Source organism: Plectropomus leopardus, chromosome 9 (assembly GCF_008729295.1).
Source record: "Plectropomus leopardus isolate mb chromosome 9, YSFRI_Pleo_2.0, whole genome shotgun sequence".
Lineage (NCBI taxonomy): Eukaryota > Metazoa > Chordata > Actinopteri > Perciformes > Serranidae > Plectropomus > Plectropomus leopardus.
The window spans coordinates 24,387,401-24,406,108 of NC_056471.1; the positions used below are offsets into that span (position 1 = coordinate 24,387,401).

Below are 18,708 nucleotides of genomic sequence, written 5' to 3' on the forward strand. Positions count from 1 at the left end.
ACCCAGGAAAACATATCAATAGTAAAATGCAAGCAATCAAAACATCAATACGTTTAGTTGTTAAAAATTTAAAACTCACAACATAAGTATAGGGTTAAAAAATAAAAGTGCAAATAATCATTTTGAACATTGATCATTCTTGATTCAAATAAGATGTTTTGACAGCAGAACTTTTCAAAGACTCTTTTTGTGCACAGACGATGACACAGAAGAATTCAGTAAATGAACATTTTCATTCCATAAGATAACTCCGCGATATTTTATAGATGGTCACCTCTACCTGACTATCAGGAGTAGCTTGACCTGTCAGCGCAGACTAACTCACCAGTCTGACCTGTAGCTGCTGCCGCAGTATCTGGCCCTGTGGCATGGTAGGCTGGGGCTTATAACCCATTGGGTATTGCTTGTCCAATCCCATCATGCCGGGCATGCTTCCCTGCATACCGGGCATCATGCCTGGGTAGTTGGGCCGAGTGGGCATCATTTTGTTCATCTGTGGGTTGCGGACAGGTCTGTATGGAGGTTCTAAACCTGGACCTCCTGTAGAAACAAAAATGGCAAAAACCACAATCACAGACAAAGTTTCAACCAAAGAAAAGCTTTCTTTAAACACTAAACCAGTGTGTCATACTGCTACTGATGAAGATGATAATGATGGGAGAATACACCATGAACTGACCTGGAGGTAGAGGCTGGTTCTGTGTGTACATGCTCATGGGCTGCTGGCTGTAGGGTAGCCTGCCATATGGGTGGTTCTGCATGAGCTCAGGAGGCATATTAGTCCCATAGGTCACGCCGCCTGGTGTACGGTTCACATAGTCCTAGAAAGAAAAAGGTATAAATATGAATTACTTTTAAATCTGATTCCAGCATTTTTTGGCCAGTCCACTAAGTAAAACTAAATTATTATAATGTCAAAAAATTATAAACATAACTGACCTCTGTCTTTGCCGACGGAGGTTTCTTCTTCTTGTTGGATTTCTTCTTGGTCGAGTCAGAGGAGACGGCGGGAACACTCTTCTCTGGCTTCACCGGCTCTATCATCTTCTTCTCTTGTTCCTGGGAGACGGGTGTAAGAGGCTCCTCCTCTTCAGGGGGCAGGGGCAGCGGCTCCAGGTAATAGCTACGAGGTTTGGGCTTCAGGTGGGTGTGGTAGAGAAGAAAACGCTGCTGCTCTTCAAATTTGGTGACCTTGCGGTCCACGCGCACCGTACCAAACCAGCCCCAGGAGAGAGGGGCAGAGTGTTTGAGACCCTCAAAGACATCCCAGGGAGAAATCTTCTGTTTGGTTGATACTTGAAGGCCCTGGTGACACAGAGACACAGTGATCTTATTTAACTTAAGATCAAATGTGAAGATAATGTTGAATGCTCAATTGACTTCAAGTGTTAATGGAAAAAGTGTTCCTATCCTATATATATAATCCTATAATATCAAACATCCCACGATACTGCAGATGGCTTATGACTGTTTATGGCCTTGAACGAGGGAATTATGTTATTAAGGTTTCAATAATTTCTCTCTACATTCTGTATTATTTTTCTCCCACTCAGTTACTTAATATTGTCTCTACACATATTGGAATTCACTGTAAACTTCTTAATTTTGTTTCTGCATCTGATTTTAAAGATGGAGTAGAGCTATGTGATATCTATACCTCACATGAAAACTACTTTTGTAGAAATAATAGTACACCCTTTCAAAGAGCAATAAACTTTATCTTACAAATTCAGACACTGGACTTGGAATTTGCGAAAAATATTTTACATATTATTAAATAAATAATTAACATTAATTTAATGTCTCTTGGGACTAATAAACAAGCTTAGTGAAGCCTCGGGAATACCACAGTTACTTCAGTAAACTGAGCCGGGCGTTTTGCTGGTGGATGAACAGAGTGGAGGATGAAGTTGTTCAGGGTTAAAACTACAACTGTCAAACTTTTTGGCTCATTGTCAGGTGGGGGGCAAGCCGATAACTATCAGGACTGTGCATCTTCTACTCCAAAAGTGTAGCTGCAGGCTACTGGTAAGTTATGCTGTGTCGTCTATGATTTTTTTTTTTTAATTTGCACAAGTGAAGAGAGGGAAAAAGGGAGAATCGCTGCCCCCAGGTATTAAAATCTTCAGGAACCCTGCTGTTTAATTTTGGCACCATGCTGGCTAAAACGTTGGCAAAATTCTTATGTAGACAAACACATGTAAACACAACGGGCAATATCGCTGTCAGAAAAATGATCAAAGTTGTGTCCATATATCGTACGATAAGTCATAGCTTGAGTTATCATGACAGGCTGAGTGATAAACAACTAATCGTACAGCTAAATATAGCTACAAATCACACTGAAATGTGTAAAGCTTTGCAGGCTGATGTCAAGTTACATCAGTGTGCGAGAAACCACGTACCTCCTTCTCAAATCCAGCGATCTTGTTCCCCTTTGTGTCTATTAGTGAGCCCTGAGGTTCACAGGTTATGACATCCCGGGTTTGCTTGGGCAGTGGCAGAAGCTGGCGAACCTTTTCCAAACTTTCTGACTGCCGGTCCCCAAGCTCTTTCTGTGGAAATAAGAAAGGTTCATGGTTATGACAAATAATCAGATTCAAATTCAGAAAACTTGTCTGTCGTCACAGAAAATCATCTCAGACGTGGCTCAACATACAGTGCAAAACAAATTCAGACAATAAACGTACAGCATGTGTTCCTTAAAAAACTGAATAAATACCTAATACAATAATTTAGACAAAATACAAATCATAATATGCTACTGTTTGAAAAGTTGCATAGTGTTTATGTAGATGTAGATATAGTGTTTGTGTAGCGTTTATGTAAAAGTAATTTTTTTGACTAATTTCTACATAAATATATTCAACATCTTTGAAATAAGCTAATCAAGGCACATGTAGTTAGAATATACCTTGACTAAGTGTACTTTTGTACACAAGGCGACAGTGCTATCCCTTTATTTTGTTAACCTGAAATTGTTGTGGTTTATCACTTTTAAACATATCACTATTTATCATTTATATCATTTTTAGGTGCCCTTTTATAACTTCCTAGACTTCAGAGCACAATAAAACTGAGTTGACAACCATTCTATAAATATAGGAAAATACTACATCTTAGAGGCAGAATCACATTTTCAGACTCAGCAGAGTGAGAGAGGTGTGCTGTCCTTACCCTAAGCTTCTTGACCAGGTTCATATAGGCTCTCTTATTTTCCTCCATGCTGCCCTGAGAGATACTGGACATGTCAGCAGCCAGTGTGCCGTTAATCAGCACACTCAACATGTCCAACACTGTCGTGAAGAGCTCACTGTTGGAGAGAAGCCAAACATTAAGAACCAGGCAGACTGAGTGACTTATAACTGGCAACAGAATCTGTGCTTAGAAATAATAATTCAAATGTCCAATTAAAAGGAATAATGTGTGGAATGGAGTTTTCTCTTTAAGCAACACTCACTTATTTGACTGCATGTCCACTGTGCCGCTGCTGATGATGTCAAGAAGTAGTACCGCCCACTCAGTGGTCTGCTGGGTGCTGCGCTGCACCGTGTCAAACATGCCACCCACCTTGTTAGGAGAAGAAAAAGTACAGTTATGTATACAGTATGTATACAGTATACAGTTATGTCCTGATTAAGGTTCAAAATGTAGAGCCAAAAGTCAACATGCACAACTTGTACCTAACAAGAGTACAAGACTTCTTAGAGACTGACTTCATATTGCAAGGGATGCTGTGCTGTAAAAGCTGGCTGTGGTGATCAAGAAGTTCTTACAAGATTCAGACGTAGTTTGAGAGCCTCGTGCATCATTTGCTTCGCCTTGCAGTCATCCTGGTACTGGTCTTCTCTCCAGTTGGTAACAATCTGCTGCACTTGGCTGTAGAGGGAAGTGAGAAGGCCTTCCCTCTGTTCATCCTGCCCCTTCAGGCAGGTCAGCACCAAAGACAGGAACGGCTGCTGGCTCAGCAGAGACATACTGAGGAGGGAGAAATAATTTAATAAAGAGGAAATCATGTTCAGATGGCTGGCTGATTTTATTTTGAATCCTGCACAGCCTGTGAGAGGGGCACAAAATGAAAATGCCTCTTCTGTCAGACAGTTTGTCAGACACTAGCAAAGTGACTTTTACTTTGTCGAACGACCAGATAAATCCAATTTATTCCAGTGCTGAAGAAATATGCAATGTACCTTTTCTGTTTCTGCCTGTCCCTCTCCTTGCGTGAGGAGGAGCCCAGGTGCTGTCCTTTCTCCAGCTCCTCTCCTGCTGCCTTCAGCACATGGCCCTGAACTGAGGTGGGCAGCTTGGCGATCAACGGAGCCACCAGCCACACGCCCGATCGCTCTGATGAACTGCAGCACACAGCGCAAACAAAACACGTTAGATTTCAACATCACTCACTATAAACAAAAACAAATAAAGGAAAATAAATGTTTATTTCAATTTAAGGTCACTGTGAGCATTTTAGCCTGTTGTTGAAAAAATAAAAGCAAAGAAACTTGTTTAAGAAAAAGCCCTTGGAGGAGACAGATAAGTATATACCTTAAAATTGGCTTCATCTTGCTGGTGGTGCTGTTGTTGTTGTTGGATGCGGAGCCACCTTGTGCTGCTGCTCCGTTCCCTGAAGGGTTACTGGAGTTCATCTCAGCTGATTTCTGAAATACCTCTATGGTGGCCTTGGCTATGTTCTCCAAGAGCGAGTAAAGCTCCTGTTGGAAAATAAACCAGAAATATGAAGATCAATTTAATAGGTTCATTTCACACCTACCTCATTTGGTCTGGACCTTTTTGGACTTTTCAGTTTGATCAGAACCAAACAGACAAACCTCGTTCAAATTGGATGGCTTGGACTTTCAAACCTATTACAGTAAGTTTTGGCAGGTTATGGTCGAGTAAGAAGAGTAGCGTAGTGCATCAGTAGGTGGGTGGTTTCCGTTACAGATTTGTGCACAACTGAAGTGTTATTTTCAAAATGCAGACAAAACACAACTGTGAGATGACTGTTTCCACAGAGCGATGTAATGCGACTTCTGCTCTCACAATAACATTCCAAGAAGCATGGCGACGGATGTTTCGAACATTAGCAGCTTTGTTTCTGTTGCAGCCACTGCACCAGCTGTCATTATTTCTATCGAAGGTGACATAGGCGAATATGAGCTATAATGGTGGGGCGAGCCCCTTATACATGGGAGTGGCCACATATGTGGGATTTCTGGGAGGTGATAGTCCATCGTTTCACAGAGGAATTGTGGATTCAGAACTTCCAGATGATCCACTCAACTTTTGAAGAGTTATGCGATGCATTAACACTTCCTGTTCCTACCAAAAACTACGTAGCCATAGCATCATGATAGAGTGAAAAAAGTGTTTCCATTGCAGTTTTTCAAAATATGCCTATTTCAAATTGCCTGGAATACCACCTCATGCGAGTGCAAAACCTTTTACGTGGTAAATGGGGGTTTTTCTGAAACTGACAGGTTTCCATTAGGTGGATTTTACATTTGCATTTCAATTTGCGCAGCTTGAGAGTTAATGAAAACTTGCCTACTGAGTTGTGTGTGTTTGAAGTTTAGGGACAAAGAGTGACGGTGGCCGTGCTCAGAGGAGAAAGGTGTCGGTGTATGTTTCAGTTTGTTCATAAACAAGACATCATAACAAAATCAGCCGCAGTAGCACGTGGGAAGAGAAGAAGACAATGGCTTTATGAAGAGTTAGTTGGAAAATACTCAAAAAAACTGAGAGGATGAGAGAGAGGGGATACAAGAGGACAGGATGTCCTGTGCAGAGACACAGCTTTCACAACAGGAAAGAGGTATGTCAGGTATCGTTCTACATCAAATTTATACAATGTAACAAAAATGCTAACCGTGGCTCAGACTTTCAGGTTTGAGAAGGCCAAAAGACAACATAGTAATTTTTCTTCCCTCTTCTTAAAAAACCCCCCCAAAACTCAGGTGCACTAAAAATAGCTACTTACATTGTTTGTGCTCTGTTTGATCATCAACTGCAGCTCCAGGGACGACTGTCTCATCGTCCATTGGTCCATGTTCTATCACACAGAAGAAAAAGACTGTTAGTAATATAATCTTTTTTTCTTTTCTATGTCAACAGCCAGTTACGAGTATGTGCAGTTCATGACACTGATGAGACATTTCTTCAATCCTTGATTTAGCCAGGAGAGGGCAGCAAAATCACACAACTGTGATTCAAGAAAGACTATTTAATGTAAGATTATATGGAGGCCATAATTATTTTTTTTTTTTAGAGAATAATCAAATAAAGTCAAGGCCTTCCCACTCATTTTGAAAACCTACTCATGTTGAAAGTACTATCTGAACCAATAATCTTTGCTGACTAAAAAGTAGACGATTCTTTGGCACAAACAAGGCGACTGAAGTCAATTATAAACATTGTGCAAATGTCTGTGTATTCGCGACCTGTAGGATGCGTTTGATGCGCTGCCTCTGAGGGTTGTCACCATCATCGCTGTCCAGCTGGCGATGTGGATAGCAAATAAGCTGCAGCAGCCGTTGGGCCTGAATGTTTACTAGAACCGGGTCCTGGAGGGCACTGCTGTCCTCGGACAGAGACTTCAGGCAGCGCTCTCCAACCCACTCCTGCAGGTCAGGAGAGAAGAGGGGAAGAGGGGAAAAATGGCAGAGTGGGAAATATGAGGTCAACAACTTCAGTGCAAGTATCACTAACTCATGAGTCATGCAAAACAAGCTCAGCTGGGTGGGTGGCAACAACAAGGCAAGGGACATTTCTCAGAATTAGAGCTGCGCATGCCAGAGCCTCGGTGGGTAGAAAATGTGTTTGAAGTCTCTTGAGGTCTCAGAGCATGTCTAGCCCTGTGAGTTACTGCCAGCTCTCTCTGGCCTTCATATCTAAGTGGCATAAGTGACATCTGGTGCAGAAAATGATCTCATTCACGCAATCACATTATGCATCTTTGGCTTCCTGAATTTACAAGTCGCTCAGAAAAGCAAAAATAGAAAGTTCGCTCCTTCTATGTGCACTCACACAAAAGCTTTCAGACAGAAAAAACAACTTTGCTGATGACACTGAACAACGCATGCACTTATAACTCTGCATGGTATGAAGTTATTTTTCCAGATACATTGATTAGACTGTCTGAACTGTGGCTGTTGATTTTATTAGGGGATGACATTTGACATTTTGCTGATCAACTGTATCAGCATTTTACTTTATTAATCAAAGATAAAATTAATTAATAAAAAAGTATGCGTATTACACTTCAACCAACACCTGGGAAGGCAGTCTGCAATACATGCAAAGAAAGTGTTAGCGTAGGAGGAACTTTTACTTTGTAAAACCTCAGGGAGATATTTTTATTCATTCATTTATTCATTAACTTTATAAAAAGAAGCTGCTGGGAACTTGCTGTATGTAATGTTGAAAGTTTCAGTTTTGATTAAACATTTGTTAAAGGTATTTAAACAGCAAACAAGTTTTGTGTTTAAGTTTGTTATATTCTAAACTCTAAATCTCTACAGAAATATTTTCATTTTCATTGTAAATGTATATTAGTTCAAAATATAAGGTCTCATTAACTACTAATAATTGGTAATGGCCCTGAAAGACCAATATCGGTCGATCCCTGGATTTAATAGCTTTCACATCATTCAAACTGTTCAGATCCTCACCTGCTGGCAGATCGTCTTCAGAACATACTTTGCATATACATCCAAGCTGGCCGTTTCTATGGAGACATTGCGCCCCTCAGATATGTCGTCCAGGCCAGCAGGGTGTGACAGTCCTGAGCCTCTTAGCTCAGCATCACCTGAAACAACACAGAGAGACCAGTGAAACCAACCAGTGCAACCAGTAAAATCAGTGATCCCAGACATGAGGCAGCCGAAACTAACATGAAGCAGAACCTGGCAAACAGGACTGCAACAATGTGTGTATTTGTGTAGAACTGTCATGTTACAGGCGGCACGGTTCTATGCACGTAGAATACACAGTACGCAGACTGTTGCACGTAATGTGGCAACATAGTTCACAAGCACGGAAACTTTTAGCTGTACGCCGTTAGCAACAGGTGCTGATCAGTGTGTGTGTCAGTCACAGCAGGGCAAGCACAAATGAAATGCCAGAAGTGAAGGACCTGCCTGTGGGTTCCCTTTTAGCTACAACAGCAATGGAGAGAGAGTTGTGCATAAGATGAGGACATTGTGTTGGCGTTGCTCTGTCGTTATTTTACATGTTAATGAAAACATATCCAAAATGCTAACACACATTCAACTGCGTCAACCAGATGTGATCACCTGGTAGGGCTGCACAATATGCATAAAATGTAAAAACTTAAATAACAAAATGATGATGATGTGATTTTGAAGTCATTTTTCTGGAGTTTGTACCAAACAAGCATGTTCCTCTGCATCTGGAGTATGATTTGAAACATCTCTTTGAGCACAACAATATTTTATTTGTAAGACAGAGTTTACCTTTTATTGAAAAAGCACCACTCCTGAAATGTGCATATTGCACTTGGCAATATTACAATTTCAGTAACATTTTGATTAACTGTGCAGTTCTAGCAACAGCCCTTCTCTTTATCCCCGCTGCTTTCAAGCAGCCTGTAGATGCAAAACATCGCAGGATAAAATTATTACTGAAGGCATTTACATTGGCATATAGCCACGGTGGAACTAACTGAAACACTCCTCATGCAAAGTTTTATTTTCATCTTTCTATTTTCAGTTTCATAGCATAAGAGTTGCTTTTCAGTTTTATGGCCTGTTGTGACCTGTTGCCTTTTGGTAAAGCGTTTGATCAATGTTGGCACAGAAAAACACAAGAATGTTTGAAATGCTCCTGATTTTTATAATTAAAATAATTTACCAAATTTGACTGCGGAAAAAATGTTACTACAATCCACAGCAGAAGGATCTTGTCTGACTTAAACAACTGTCTGAGCAAAATAACTGGAAAAAAACAGAACGTTGTGAGACTGGGCTTTTCTTCCAAAATCATGCTGAAGTGTGAGTTTTCAGTATTGTTACACCCCTACAGGCAAACTATACTAACCTCAACCAGATTGTCATTTTTAAACATTTTTTTTTATATGACAGGTTTTGACTTTACACTTATAGATATAACAACACTGCAAAGATTCTTACCCAGCATAAAGACAGCTTTGAGGACAGCGAACACTGCTCCAACAACTATACTGTTCTGAGAGGCAGCAAGAAGGTGGCGATCGCAAGACGACCGGATACCAACAGAGGATTTATCTGCAAAGTCAAAACACCAGTGTAAGACGATAAGTCACAATTTTGACTATCGGGTGCAAACAGAAATGTGCTGATATAATGGCGACAGGTTTCTGAATGTGGTATTACCTGACTTCACACCGTCTTGGGGGACGGGGTTGCGCTGCGGCGTCTTGAAAAGGTGCAACAGAATCCTGCAGGTGAGTCTGGCTCCCGGCTCAGAGTCTTGCTCACTGCAGGCTGAAGGTAAGTTCAGACACGTGAGAGTTTAGTCTCTTTACGTCACATAAACTTCATAATTCACACATCAAAATAACTCGTCTACATTTAGACCCTTCTCATCAGTCAAGATGAGGTGTAATTTTTACAGAGTTGCTGTCGTGAAAGAGGCAGTGAGAACAAAGTGTTTATCATGTGCGAGAGCTGTATTTTGGCACCTCTTGTTGTGTTAACATAAGCCAAACCCAACCAAGCAGCAGAGCTGAATGGGGCTTTGTCTTAGAGCCGGGAGAAAAAAGATGAACGGGGGGAGAGGAAGGCACTTCTCTGGCAAGTGCACAAAATGCAGCGAGGCTTCATGGATCCAGATCACATACGCTGTGTTAACTCTCCTCTCTTATAGAAGTAATGTATTATACGGCCTGGTGCTGCTTTCAACAAGACAAGCTGCAAAGCACCACTCACTCATTAATATAAAGCATAATGACTGATGTAGGGCTCCTAACAGACATCGATATGCAAGGTTAGGGACAATTTTGGCACAATGTTTATTGTAGAATAATGTAAATATTGTAAAAAAACTTCCCATGTCTTCACATTTTTAAGACTTTTAAAGATTGTTTTAAGTCATCCGGATAGCAATTAAGACCTTACATTTTGATTTATGATTTCAGTGCATTGAAAGACTGCTTAAGGATTTGCAGGAACCCTGTGACGGTTGTGAGATTATATATGGAAGCTTAGAAAGGGGATGACATGGAGGACATGGTGAAGCTGTAACACAGATTTAAGTTTTAGAATGGGCAGAGTTTAAAGGGTGATTTAAAGCAGTAATTCATACCAAGGGTAAAATAAAGTGGCTCAACTAACTTATAAAAATGATATCATGACTTGGTGAAGAAATATATCCAGATAAATACACATGTTGAGTGATGGATTAATGATTGGAATTGTTTGCTGAAAGTAAAATGGTGAAAAATCAGCAAAAACAATTCTAGATATTATGCTGAAATAGTTAAAAGTAATGAGCAAATGCCTGAAATAAAGTATTTTGTTTGTGTTTTTGCATTTTATTAAATGTGTGTGCACATTTGTACGAATGGAGTAGGTCTCAATTCAAATTAACAAATTTGAAATATGCTGAGAGGTGTCAGCCGGTTACATCAGCATTGTATAAAAAAAACAAAAAAAGCAGCACTAATTTCACAACACATACATTTCAAGCGGGATGTCTGATATTAAATCATTCTTACCTGCATTGAGGAGAGAGGGAATGGCCACACAGCGAACCAGGTCTTCTAGGAGCAGGCACTGTCTAGCAATGAGGATGGCTACGAAGGTTGCCAGGGAATCATGGAAGGACAAATCGCTAACCTGAAGGATGTGAGTACAGAGATCAGTTTTATTTCATAATGCTGAGAGATGAGAAAATTATAACGTAACCAGAAAACTATTAAATATTAAGATGAAAGGCAGACATATTGTAAAAGTAAAACACATATTTAGCCGACATTGTTATTGAAAATGACTTACGAAAACACAACAGAATGGATTACCTATTCTATATGACTTTAAAAAGAATTCGGAGAAAAACAGCAGGAATACTGTGTTTATTTAGCCAGCAAGACAGATCTCTTGTATTCACTGTATGTACCATGTGTAATAACCTTAAATCATCCCATGACCCTTATATTTGTCTGTTTTTTTCCTGTTTGTTCTGCTCTTAATCTCTTTTTTGCTTTTCTGCTTATTGAAAGTGTTCATAAAAAGGAAGTATTAAAAAAAAATGAAATGCAACAGAACTGAAATCCTTCAACCAGTGTTTACAAACAAATAGGTGCTATAATTACTCCTATTGCGGGACTGCTATAAAGCCCTAGCATCGGCTTTGAATCTTGTTCAAGAGTTACAAAACCACAACTTACATCTACGTTACAAAGCAAATCATTGAAGCCACAGTTGCCATTGTTAGAGGAGCAGCAGAGAGCCTTGAGGATGCCGAGCCACTCGGCACTCAGTGAGCGACAATACGCCGTCAGCTCCGCGCACAGGATCCCAATGTCGTTCACCCTAAGAGCACATCACATTATGTGAAACAAGAGTCAATTAAATAGTAAAAAACTGAACCATACAGAGCCATAAACACATGAAACTTCATCATAACAAGAGTATCAAACCTCTCAGGGTCTCTGTGGTCCACACACACATCCATGAGCACATTGCAGACGAAGCTATAGCGGTTGGCTGGGCTGTCGTTGAGGATCTTGCCCACCATGGAGTGATTGAAGTTGTGGGCTGAAGGGTTGGCGATGGCCTCCATCATGAACACAGGATCCCAGAGCATGTTGGAGTCTGAAGGGTCGATGTTGCAGTAGATGGAGTTTTTCACTTTGGAGCAGAACTCACTGAAGGGAACACAAAGGAGAGAATGAGAGCTCATGATGTCGCTGCTGATAACTAAAAAGAAACAATAAATAAAGTGAAACACGGGCAACATATAGTGACGTTGATGTACTGCATACAGACGCTCAATTGTCTTGACTGATAAAAGCAAGTTAAAGGTAAAATAATATATAGTGTACATAAATGTGAGGATTCTGTTTGAGTGTCTTTCCCTGTTTGACATATTGCCTTCTCCAAAAAAGACTTGAGGGAGCTATATATGTATTTTTGCTAAAGGAGACCCAATATTTTTTTCCTTATTTTCTGTCAACAATGTTAGATGCTTATAATAAACGTGGCCAAAGTTTCAAATAATGTTAAGCTGTCGTATTTGGTTTCTTTATATGGCCATCTGCTCCAGGCTAATACAAGTGTTTACATTACATACACTGCTACATGTAGCCACATGCTAGCAGCAGAGAAACATGTTATATTGGTGCTGGTTCAGATATTGATTTGGGAGCTTTTATGGGTGATTTTTCGAGGTAGAAAGTGCAGCTATTCCCTGTTATGGTCATCCCCTGCTGCAAAGAGGGTGCAGATGCCGAGATAAAAAAGGCATGTTTTTCCAATTGATCAGGCAATTGTGTCTGAAATTTACTTGCCTAAAGCTAAATTTTATTTCCCCCTAGATAAACGTTTCATGTATTAGTGGTTATCAAATAACAGGACTTTGATGCACCTTTGAAAGAACTAGCCAGTTTTATCCACCTTGCTCTCAAACTTGCAGCATAGTTGAAGTTTCACACACATCCTCTAATGCAACCAAACTAAGCTCCTGTTTCCAGTTTTCTTGAAATGCTCGTCTGAACTTCAGCTCATAAACTTTGTCTATTTTTTTTTTTTAATTATTTTTTAGGCTTTTTGCCTTTCTTATTTGATAGGAAAATGTAAGAGTGAAAGGGGGAGAGAGAGGGGATGACATGCAGCAAAGCTACTGGGCGCTCCTCATAAACTTTATCTTTATCCGCCACCTTTCCTCACGTCCCTGTTTAGTATTGAGCATGTGTGACTGTCAACAGACATGATAAGGAAGCAATTGGATACATCTATCATCAGGTCCAGAGCTCCAGAAAAAAAAAACAATGTGCTTAAGTCTTTTTTACCACTTGCCCAATATAATAAAAGAATAAAATAAAAAATAATTTTGGGCGTTAAGCTTTATCTTTACCTGAAGATCTCGCCAAACTTGTTCTTGAGGTGACTGCAGGAGGTGTAGAGGTCGTACAGGTAGGCCAAGATGCAGCGCTCAGCAGAGGAACAGTCTGCCGGGTTTACACCCGATTTCACTACGATGCGTAACCTGAGAACACATTCACACACGTTTGAACATAAACTCCCTTCAGCTGCATGCTTTAAAGGCAAAGTCTGACGTTTTGGGAAACACTCATGTCTGTACGCTGCATGTGGAGCTAAAGCCAACAGGCAGCTAACTTAGCTTAGCATAAAGACTGTCGACTACTTTTAAATTTAATTCCTTTTAGGTTAGGCTTATATAAGCTTTCTTTATCTTTAACACTTGAGGCATTTAGTTAATGCTTTAATCCAAAACGACTTTCAAGTGCAGCAGCAGAAACAGCTAAAATTCCCACTTTACCAGCATCACAAACAACTGCTAGCTGTAGCTGTTTAGGAACTAAGTGCCCTGTCAGCAATGCTGTGACAATAAAAATCCGAATTAAAGACGATCGAATGAGACTCAGAGAGAGCAAACCACCAGCAATTCTTTAATTTGCCGTTACAACCCAATACTGGCTATTTACTACTTTAATTAGAAGTTTGAGTCATTTTTCTGCACTGGTAAACATCCCTTCAGGGCTGGAATTCAATATCTGTTCATTTCACAGCAAAGACTAAAATTGTACCAGTCCAAAAATTGGCTCCACCAATTAAAATCTAAGCATGACTTTGTGAATATATTTTTGAGATGTTAGGGCGTAGTTTGTAAGTGACTTACCCATCAAAAACTTGTGCCGTCTGCTCCGGGTTTAGAATGAGGCAGGAGTGGTACCTCCTCAGCACAGCCACGATGCACAGACACAGGCTGGTGGTGTAGCTGCCCACCAGGCTCGACGACTTCAGCAGCAGCTCGGCTTCCACCAGACTCAACTCATTCAGAAGCTACAAAAACAACCACAGACAACGCATTCTTATTAACAATGAAGAATAAAGACGTGTATCCTTGTTAAATGACATTAGCGATGACGATACCTGAATAGCAAAGTCTATGAGGCCACTAATGTTGAGGGAGTACTCCATGAGGTCAAAGATGAACTGAATGTGCTGGACGAGAGGCAGGTGATACGACATCCCTAAGGCAAAGCTGGTGATTTGTTCCAGCACATTTCTGGACACCTGTGCACAAACAAAATATCATTAGCACGCAGAAAAAAACCAAACATTTACAGCAATATTTACAGCCTGACACCAGGCTGCAACACAACAATATGCTGCCATTCAGCAGAGCTCCCACACCGACAATCTGCATTTAAAAAAACAGCAGAAACATTCAAGCAATGCCAAAATATTTTGTCAGCTGCCGGAAATGATGTTGTTTGAGAGAGACAAACGGGACAAATGAAGGCAAAAAATCTAAACAAAAAGGAATTTAAACCATTCAAACTTCATTTTGCAGCCATAAAGCTGGGAACAAAATTCTTTCAGCTCTTACTCTGTTAACCCAGATAACAGATGAAACATCTTCTCCATTAACTGATAAATTCAAGAGCACATGGAGTTCAAATAATATTCTTTTTTATGCTAAACAGGTTTACTTAATTTTTGGGATTTAGTTACCAACAAACTAATGAATTAAATACTTTAAAACCTGAGCAAAAGCTGCGCTGCCAGAGGAGCATCTTGTTGCTCCTGTGCTTTTTGCATGTATTTAAATAAGGTAATGCATGAACATTTGGTGCAAAATTGTCCGCTTCTTATGCAAATGAGTCTTGCTGCGAAAAACAGTCCCATTAACAAAGATCAGAGCAGTAGCTAATATAACCATCTTCTGGATGTAGCTTCATATTTAACAGGAGGATATGAGAGGGGCATAGATCCTCTCATCTACATCTCTTCCAGAAAGCAAATAAAGTTGTCCTTCATAAAAAAAAACAAACAAACAATAAAGCAACAAAACAGGGCAACTCTTTTAAATCTGTATTGCGGCGACTTGACCCTGAGACTGATGTTAGCTAGAATTAAAGGCACTTTAAAATGCAAATGAAGTTGTACACTATTTCTAATCACAGTGTTTCACATCTTATTACTGACAGTATTGAATTTAGGATCAACAACATTCTTCATTAACTCTTCTTCTGAGAAATCTAAATCCATTATGTTCTGCTGCATTTTTAAGTGAGTCACCTGAGTGCCTTCAAATTATATTCAGACATCTCTCAAGAGAACTCAAAATATATTCAAATCACATTTACATTCAAATGAGTCACCTTGGGAGGTCTTCTGTTTTAGGCTGCTCAACTTATTTGCATTAATAAACCCTGCGGCTGCTCCCCAAATAATGAACTTATCCCTGCACACTCTGAAACACGAGACTGAGGGAGGTTTCCCGCTCTGACCTGGGAGGTGACTTGGTGCTGGTCAAAGTGGGAGAGGTGCTGGAATTTGGAGAAGATGTCTTCTGCAGTGGGAAAGGCCTCCGGCTTACTCCTCTTCCTCTTTTGTCCTTCCTCCCCTCCTGTGTGAAAGAGAGGAGGATAAAAAATAAGAGAAAGCAGCAACTTATAACTGGTCAGTGGTGTTCTTTCCATTCTGCTGAACAAGCCAGCCGTGAAATCGAGTTAAGCCAATGGTCTGTTATCTTATTTCCAGCCTCCTTCCATTTGAAGCTTCAGTGCAAAAGACACCACCGTAAAGGTACTTTAAAAAAAAAGGAAAACGGTGCTTTTCATGTAAGAGAAACATCAGCTGTGAGCTGAAGGTCATCATCAGCTCACAAGAATGTGATATGGTGACACAAAACACTCCAATCTATGCAATTATAACTCTGAAAACCTTAAATCACCTTAATAAGGTCACATGTATCAGAGATAAAGTGGCTGTGAACAGATGAGGGCCGTTAGCATAGAAATTGGGTGGAAAGAAGATTGAGTGATGCAATCCCCCCGAGGGGTCGATAAAGAAAGAAAAAAAGCTAGTTCTCTTAAGAAGGGCAGAGGAAAGGGAATACACATGAAATGTATTCAAAGAGAAAGAGTTATTAGGATGATAACAGCTGGAATGGCCACAGTGGGACATCCCGCATGTGAATGATGTTTTACAAACATCCAAGCATGATAAAGGTCCTGCGTTCTAAACTGCTGTCTGGCAAAATGTTATCTTTCATGTGATAGACATGGATTTTTCAGTCAGTAAACTGGGTGACACATATCAAAACCTCAGAGCAATTTCTGTGACAACATTTTCATCATTAAAGATGAAAAGTAGGTGAAATGAAACTAAAATGTAATCTTAAATGGCAGTTTGCTGCCAGATAAACTGCATCCCAACAGCTGAGGTAATGTAAAACATAAGTAAATGGGAGGAACGGGACATTAAGCTATCAGTCAAAAGCTGATAAAATTGAGGAACACATTTACCTGTTTCTGCTGTGCTTTTGCGGTTCAGCACCTTCAAGATGTCTTTGGTTATTTTCTTGATGGTGTGTCGCGCCTCATCTCTCAGTTTGCCCACACCATACAGGACCACTAACCGCTGGTTGCACTCGTGGCTGGCGCTCTCCTCCTAATAGCAATGACAAAAAGTAAAAAAAAGATCCTCGTGAACTGGATGCTGCTGATAACCTGAGCAGCACAGCAAGACTAACAATCTGGGCCGCACAGATGTGACGAGGTCTCTCAACTCCCTCCTCTAACTTTTGAGAAATTTTGAGTTCTGGGTTTTCAAAAGCAATAACTAAAACAAGAAAAACAAAAACAAATTGGAGATTTTAATCAGCATAAGTATGCTTCACCACTCAGTCCATACAGAACTTGGCAAAAAAAAGTCTACAGCAGGAACTGAATTTGTCCCACTGGATTTTTTTTGCACTTTTTGACTTCTCATTTTATTTTGTCGATGCATACATGTTGTGCTTTTTTTGTCTGGTTTAATAAAAATACTATCAATCATATGAAGTGGGAATGCAAACAATCTTTTTTTTAATTGCCAATCCATTGGCCCACTTTTTTCTTCATTTATCAAATTTGTTGTTTCTATAATATGTGAGAAAAAAAAGCCCATTGTAATTTAAAAATGCACCAGGTGGTGTCTTTTTTTTCGTTTCTTTTTTTCCCCACAATCAACAACCCCAAAACCCTAAATATTCAGTTTATTATTACATAAAATGTAGTTATTGAATTATCTAACAAAAAATAAATGTTATTTAGAGATTTTTCAACAAAGAAAAAATCATTTTTCTCATGTCTTAGCTTTTTTAAGACAAATGAAAGATTAATTTAAGTCATTTCAATACCAATTCAGGCCTTATTTTTTGATTAATGAAATCAATGCCTTTTAAGGCTTTTCAGGGATCTGCAGGAACCTTCTGCCCAGAAAACTACTCTTCTGGGTCGTGATCATGCACATTTAGTGTACACAAGCTGTTACCTGGCCTGTGCATTAAGAAAAATAGTAGCATATCTGTTTTGTGAAAGTGATGTGTGACAGACTGAAAAACATTGCTGATATGCCTCCTGTGTGGACAAGCTGTAAGCAAATCCATTCATATAAACTCACTTTTAAAATGCCAAATTGTGAGCACTCTTACCTGAGGAATGGGGAAGTGAGTGGCATACTGAATGTGGCGAGGCTGCTCATACAGTTGAGGGAAGGCGGGGTCCATGCCCTTGTCCTTACAGCCGGCCTTGCTGTCCTGCTCCGGAGCCGGCTTCTCAGGAGAGGGGCTCCCCTTCGACTCGCAGTGCATCGGAGGAGAGAACATCTGCAAGGCCAATTAAATGACAAGTGCACATGTGGAATTCCAAATTTTCAAAAAGTTGATTTTAAACAAAACATGAAAATATCTCTTGATATGCATGCACCATGGAAGTATATGAAATATAAAAAGTGAAATATAAAGTATGAAATGTTGTTTATACCTCATCAAAATTAGCACTGGAATTGTGATCGATTTCCATGGACTCCGACAGACCGGTATCCTGTTGAACAAATCAATAACCTCATGTTACCCTTTTACACCACGCTGCTACTTTGTACTGCTGCTCAAATGAGTCATCACACTCCACAACAACAGATGCCTCCAACATGCCTCCATCTTGACACTGCTGCCTGCATCCTGCTCCTTGCGCTCTGACTCATCAGAAGGCTCGTCACTGGGGGAGCGCGGGCGCGGCAGGTGGGAGTCAGAAGCCAGGTCACCACGGGAAATGAGCGTGCACATGTAGATGTTGTGGGAAAAGACATCGTGACGGATGAGCTCGCAGAAGAGCAGGACCAGGTTGGAGAACTCCACTCGCTCACTTTCGTTCCCCGGCTCCGCTGCGGAGGGGAAGAGGAGATTTGAATTATTGAATACCAGGTTTCACTTGCCAAATCATTTATAATACATTTGCAATGGGTTATGAAATAAGAGGTTAAGACAAAAAGGATATAAAGTTCTTTCAATATCAGATCAAGACTGATACATTTAAGAATCACAGCTACAGAAAAAAAAAGACTCACTGAGTGTGGGGGCCTGAGTGTCGAGGAACTGCAGCAGCACATCCTGAAAGACTGGTAGTGTGGCAGCTGACAGGGAGCCGGATGACACAGACCCTTTCTCATCTACCACCTCCGACTCACCACACCTCTG

General features: G+C 40.3%; 1 protein-coding gene across 1 annotated transcript in view; it reads right to left on the bottom strand.

The window, feature by feature from the left end:
• med12 (mediator complex subunit 12) overlaps positions 1-18,708 on the bottom strand; it is a 34,507-nt gene that overhangs the window by 4,174 nt on the left and 11,625 nt on the right. The window contains exons 12-37 of the mRNA XM_042492964.1: positions 18,579-18,705; positions 18,166-18,395; positions 17,996-18,055; positions 17,665-17,838; positions 16,496-16,640; positions 15,476-15,594; positions 14,112-14,255; positions 13,858-14,021; positions 13,072-13,203; positions 11,636-11,863; positions 11,384-11,528; positions 10,712-10,832; positions 9,369-9,479; positions 9,147-9,260; positions 7,668-7,804; positions 6,438-6,617; positions 5,978-6,049; positions 4,543-4,709; positions 4,191-4,352; positions 3,777-3,978; positions 3,461-3,570; positions 3,178-3,313; positions 2,406-2,555; positions 940-1,305; positions 680-821; positions 326-540 (exon numbers count right to left, since the gene is read on the bottom strand). Coding sequence (XP_042348898.1) covers positions 326-540; positions 680-821; positions 940-1,305; positions 2,406-2,555; positions 3,178-3,313; positions 3,461-3,570; positions 3,777-3,978; positions 4,191-4,352; positions 4,543-4,709; positions 5,978-6,049; positions 6,438-6,617; positions 7,668-7,804; positions 9,147-9,260; positions 9,369-9,479; positions 10,712-10,832; positions 11,384-11,528; positions 11,636-11,863; positions 13,072-13,203; positions 13,858-14,021; positions 14,112-14,255; positions 15,476-15,594; positions 16,496-16,640; positions 17,665-17,838; positions 17,996-18,055; positions 18,166-18,395; positions 18,579-18,705 — 4,053 coding nt within the window. The remainder of the gene's footprint in view (positions 1-325; positions 541-679; positions 822-939; positions 1,306-2,405; positions 2,556-3,177; positions 3,314-3,460; positions 3,571-3,776; positions 3,979-4,190; positions 4,353-4,542; positions 4,710-5,977; positions 6,050-6,437; positions 6,618-7,667; positions 7,805-9,146; positions 9,261-9,368; positions 9,480-10,711; positions 10,833-11,383; positions 11,529-11,635; positions 11,864-13,071; positions 13,204-13,857; positions 14,022-14,111; positions 14,256-15,475; positions 15,595-16,495; positions 16,641-17,664; positions 17,839-17,995; positions 18,056-18,165; positions 18,396-18,578; positions 18,706-18,708) is intronic.